Source organism: Lampris incognitus, chromosome 3 (assembly GCF_029633865.1).
Source record: "Lampris incognitus isolate fLamInc1 chromosome 3, fLamInc1.hap2, whole genome shotgun sequence".
In the NCBI taxonomy this organism is placed as follows: Eukaryota; Metazoa; Chordata; class Actinopteri; order Lampriformes; family Lampridae; genus Lampris; species Lampris incognitus.
Window position 1 is genome coordinate 16773823 of NC_079213.1, and position 4441 is coordinate 16778263.

The window sequence follows — 4441 nt, forward strand, 5'->3', positions numbered from 1 at the left end:
TGACAGAAGAGAGAGAAAGACAGCGAGAGAAAAAGAGAGCGAGAGAGACAGAGAGAGAGGGGGAAGGAGGGGGAGCTATAAATGTGTGTTTTTCTCAGCCTCAGCCCCAAGTCCCACCCCTCAGAAGCACGCTGTTATAATCCACAGTAGGTCAACAACCCCCCTGACCTTGCCCAACCCCACCCCCACCAAGGTCAAAGACCAACCAATCAGAGACATTGCTCAACAAAAATAGCCCCCCCTTGTAGCATAGGCAGTGCTGCCACTGTTTTTTTTACCTGCTCACCTACATATTAAACATTTAATAGCGTTATACCAGTGGACATATGGACCATGGAACATTTCTGTTTGAGCAAAAGGACGGGGAATAACAGATAAGACAAACGTGAGATAGACAGATGCAGTGAGCACAGAAGAAATGTGAGAAGACTGGTAAAAAAAAAAAAAATTTTTTTAAAAAAACCCAAATGCAGCAGAGCCTCCATCTCCTGTCTGAGGTGAGACTGCAAAGAAGTAGAAAACCACAGCTTAGTCTATCTTGTTTGTTGATCTCTCAACAACGGGAGTCCAACTTCATTGCAAGAGCTGGTCAAAAACAGACCCCTGCCGAAACCGAATGGAGTTTTCAACATCACTGCGGTGCGGGTATGCGCATATTGTAGACAGGCGGAGAGACAGCACATGCAATTCAACAAGCGCGCCCATAAATAACTATACACACTCTATACAGAAAAGGTGACAGGCCCTTTCTGCCATTTTGAAGGTGCAGAGGACAGCAGGTTAAGTTAAAGCTGCACGTCTCTGAGCCACACAACAGCACCATGCCAGACTGTTTGGCCTGTAGATAGGTGGACAGTACCAGAAGGAAGGAAGCAGTGGATCAAATCAGCAGCAATCAGGGCCGCAAGAAGCAGTCATCTTGCACTTCTTCAAGCGTTTTCAATGACTTCTTCATAACTTCCATAACAAAATGTTGCATGCATGCACACACACACACACACACACACACACACACACACACACACACACACACACACACACACACACACACACAGCGGAAATTTTAAGGCCTCACCGCAATGGTTACACCTGCTGCTGCTTTTGTTTGGAGTGGTCAATCAATCTTTAAGAGTTGACGATGCTTTTTTTTTTTTTTTTTTTTTTTTAGACTACCACATGCCTCCTCCGATACATGTGGAGTCGCCAGCCGCTTCTTTTCACCTGACAGTGAGGAGTTTCGCCAGGGGGACATAGCGTGTGGGAGGATCACGCTATTCCCCCCAGTTCCCCCTCCCCCCTGAACAGGCGCCCCAACCGACGAGAGGAGGCGCTAGTGCAGCGACCAGGACACATACCCACATATGGCTTCCCACCCACAGACACGGCCAATTGTGTCTGGAGGGACGCCTGACCAAGCCGGAGGTAACACGGGGATTCGAACTGGGATCACCCGTGTTGGTAGGCAACGGAATAGACCGCTACGCCACCCAGACGTCCCCAGTAGATGATGCTTTAATCAGATTAACTTTTTCCATGATTTCTTTCTCAAATTCATAGTTTTCCACAACTTTTCAAATGCATTTTCAAATTTAGTAACTTTCCCAGGTCTTCATGACCGTATGAACCCTGAATAAGAGACTTGTTTACCTGGGATGTGCATGCTGCTACCTGGGATGCTCTGCTGTTGCAGCTCCTCAGTTTGACAGCTCTGGTCTCTGGTGGAGGGAGTGGGGTCGCTCTGGTGCTCTTCCTGCGGCTGCAACGGGGGGATGGGCTTCCAGAGAGTTTTGGCCTGGGCATGATAACGTGAATCTCCCTTTTTCTGGACCTCCATTGGGGTTTCCCCCTCGCTCTCGTTGCCAGTGGAGGTCTTAGTTTGAGCTTTGCCCGGGGGTCGAGACTGATCCGGGGACTGCGCTCCTCCTTGGGACTGAGGCTGGCTGTTAGGCTGGACTTCTTCCGTCTCCACCTCCATCCGACCGCCACTCTGAACCGGAAGCCAGACACAGCAGAACAATTAGCTACATGGCCAAATCACTGAACATCATATACCAATATCAGTGTCCCATTCAGGACCGGTTCAATGAAGCCTAACAGCAATGTCCTGGATCTGACCTGGGCACGAAATAACCTTAGCACTTGAAGAAGCTTGTCAAGAACTCAAACAGAACTCACCCAGGAATGTGATGAAGCAAGAAAAAAAAAACTGCATGAAACAAACGGCAGAAGAAGAGGATAAACAACTGTCCAATTATAGTGAATTAAAACAAACAGGAAAATCACATAGCTGGAATGTATGGAAAATCATAACAGCTGTGTGTGTGTGTAACTATCATGTCCCCTAAGTAACCAGAGTTGGCAGGGAGACATTGACCTTGAGAGAAACACCCACACGCATGCACCCACCCACGCATGCATACGCACACACACACACACACACACACGCACACACACACGCATACGGCAGCAGTTGGGTGACTACGTAACCCTTTGGTGTGCATGTGAGCATTAACTCGTGTCCCTTGACCAGACCTCATTCTCACTCTCACCAAGTCCCCAATCTTCTCCTCTACCAACTACCAATTCATCCTCATTTTCCTCCTCTTGTCTTTCTCTGTCTGCATCGGTCTCTCTCTCAGTCTCTAGTGTCCCCACTGCCCTTGGAATGAGCAAATGATTCCACCTTCATCATGCAAACCCAACACAGAACCTCACCAGCGCACAAATAGGCCACTTGAACAATACGTAAGCATACACACACACATATTACTCTGTAGCACCATGCACACACACATCTATACTTAGACACTGTGATGCAAATAAGTCAACTGGAGAGTATATGACAGCATATAAAAACACAGCACAACATACACTGGAGCACAACACATACCTTCATTTGACTTATCTAAAACAGACACACCAGGAAAGCACAAAGCACAAAGCAGGTACACACATATTGTAGAATACAATGTGCATGACAACACAGCCCATCTGTGCAGCACGGTGCCACACAGACACACACCCAAAGCAACATGGATGAAGTGCAAGCCTAAAACACCAAGGCAAATGCAGTGCCAACACTATTAAAGCATTTTCTGAGTAGAAAAAGTTATTTGAAACATCTCTCTCAGTAGAAAGCAACAAAAAAAGAACAGAATCCAAGAGGTGGAGGGGCACATAGCCTTCAACGGACAGAGAGAGCACAGAAAAATCTCCTTTCGACAGAAGGGGTTAAATGTATGGACTGGTTAATGGGACAGCTGAAAGAGCCTTGGCAGTACAGCGAGTAGGCCTATAGGGGGTCAGGTGGTATATTGCCATGCTGTTAATGTAATGAAATGAATTAAACTGTGCAAGCGAGGATATGCAGTGGTCAACAAGACGAGTAAAACCAGACAGCCAGTAACAGAGAGCTCATCTGACACAATGAGGCGCTAACATGCTGCTTTTTCTGAGAGTAACACAGGGATGAGAAGATCCAGGTAGTTTGTTTTTGGCAACTTCACAACAAATGGCTTAAAGAGGAAATTCACGGGGCGTCTGGGTAGCGTAGTGGTCTATTCCATTGCCTACCAACATGGGGATCGCCGGTTCGAATCCCCATGTTACCTCTGGCTTGGTCAGGTGTCCCTAAAGACACAATTGGCTGTGTCTGCAGGTGGGAAGCCGGAAGTGGGTATGTGTCCTGGTCGCTGCACTAGCACCTCCTCTGGTCAGTCAGGGCACCTGTTCGGGGGGAGGGGGAACTGGGGGGAATAGCGTGAACCTCCCCTTGCGCTATGTCTTACTGGCGAAACTCCTCACTGTAAGGTGAAAAGAAGCGGCTGGCGACTCCACATGTATCGGAGGAGACATGTGGTCGTCTGCAGCCCTCCCTGGATCGGCAGAGGGGGTGGAACAGTCACTGGGACGGCTCAGAAGAGTGGGGTAATTGGGTGGATATAATTGGGGAGAAAAGGGGGGAAAAATAATAATAAGAAAAAAAATCCACAAATATTTACCCCCTAATCTGACAACAATCTGGCAAAAAAAAACAGCACAGTAACATCCGGGCAGTGTGGTCTTTGTTTTCAGTACCTGTCTGCGGAGACAATGAGAGCTCTTCCTCAATGCCGACTGCTGGGCTTTCACCATGCTGCCAAGATGGGCGTGTCACGCCACACGCTGACCACCAGCACACACCTGTAAGACGAACAATACCGCCCATGAGCCAAAGGCTGTCTGTGTGTGGACTGAACATAGCTGCACTGCTGCTGGATGTACATGCATAAGAAATTATATGCATCTTGTGCATATATGAATAAATAAATACACTTAGTACTACAACTAACACCTCTTTCTTCTGGGGGGATACGGTGATATGACATTGTCACTGATGATACCAATTCTGAGCACCAGCCGATAAAAAGTACCGATCTGTTCCATTAGTTATGCTCAACAG

General features: G+C 47.6%; 1 protein-coding gene across 1 annotated transcript in view; it reads right to left on the minus strand.

The window, feature by feature from the left end:
- Positions 1–4186, minus strand: part of LOC130109676 (zinc finger protein 800-like) — a 20391-nt gene extending 16205 nt beyond the window's left edge. Inside the window, exons 1-2 of the mRNA XM_056276673.1 lie at positions 4078–4186; positions 1648–1987 (exon numbers count right to left, since the gene is read on the minus strand). Of these exons, the coding sequence (XP_056132648.1) occupies positions 1648–1987; positions 4078–4134 (397 nt within the window). The 5' untranslated portion in view covers positions 4135–4186. The remainder of the gene's footprint in view (positions 1–1647; positions 1988–4077) is intronic.
- Positions 4187–4441: the final 255 nt, after the last annotated feature.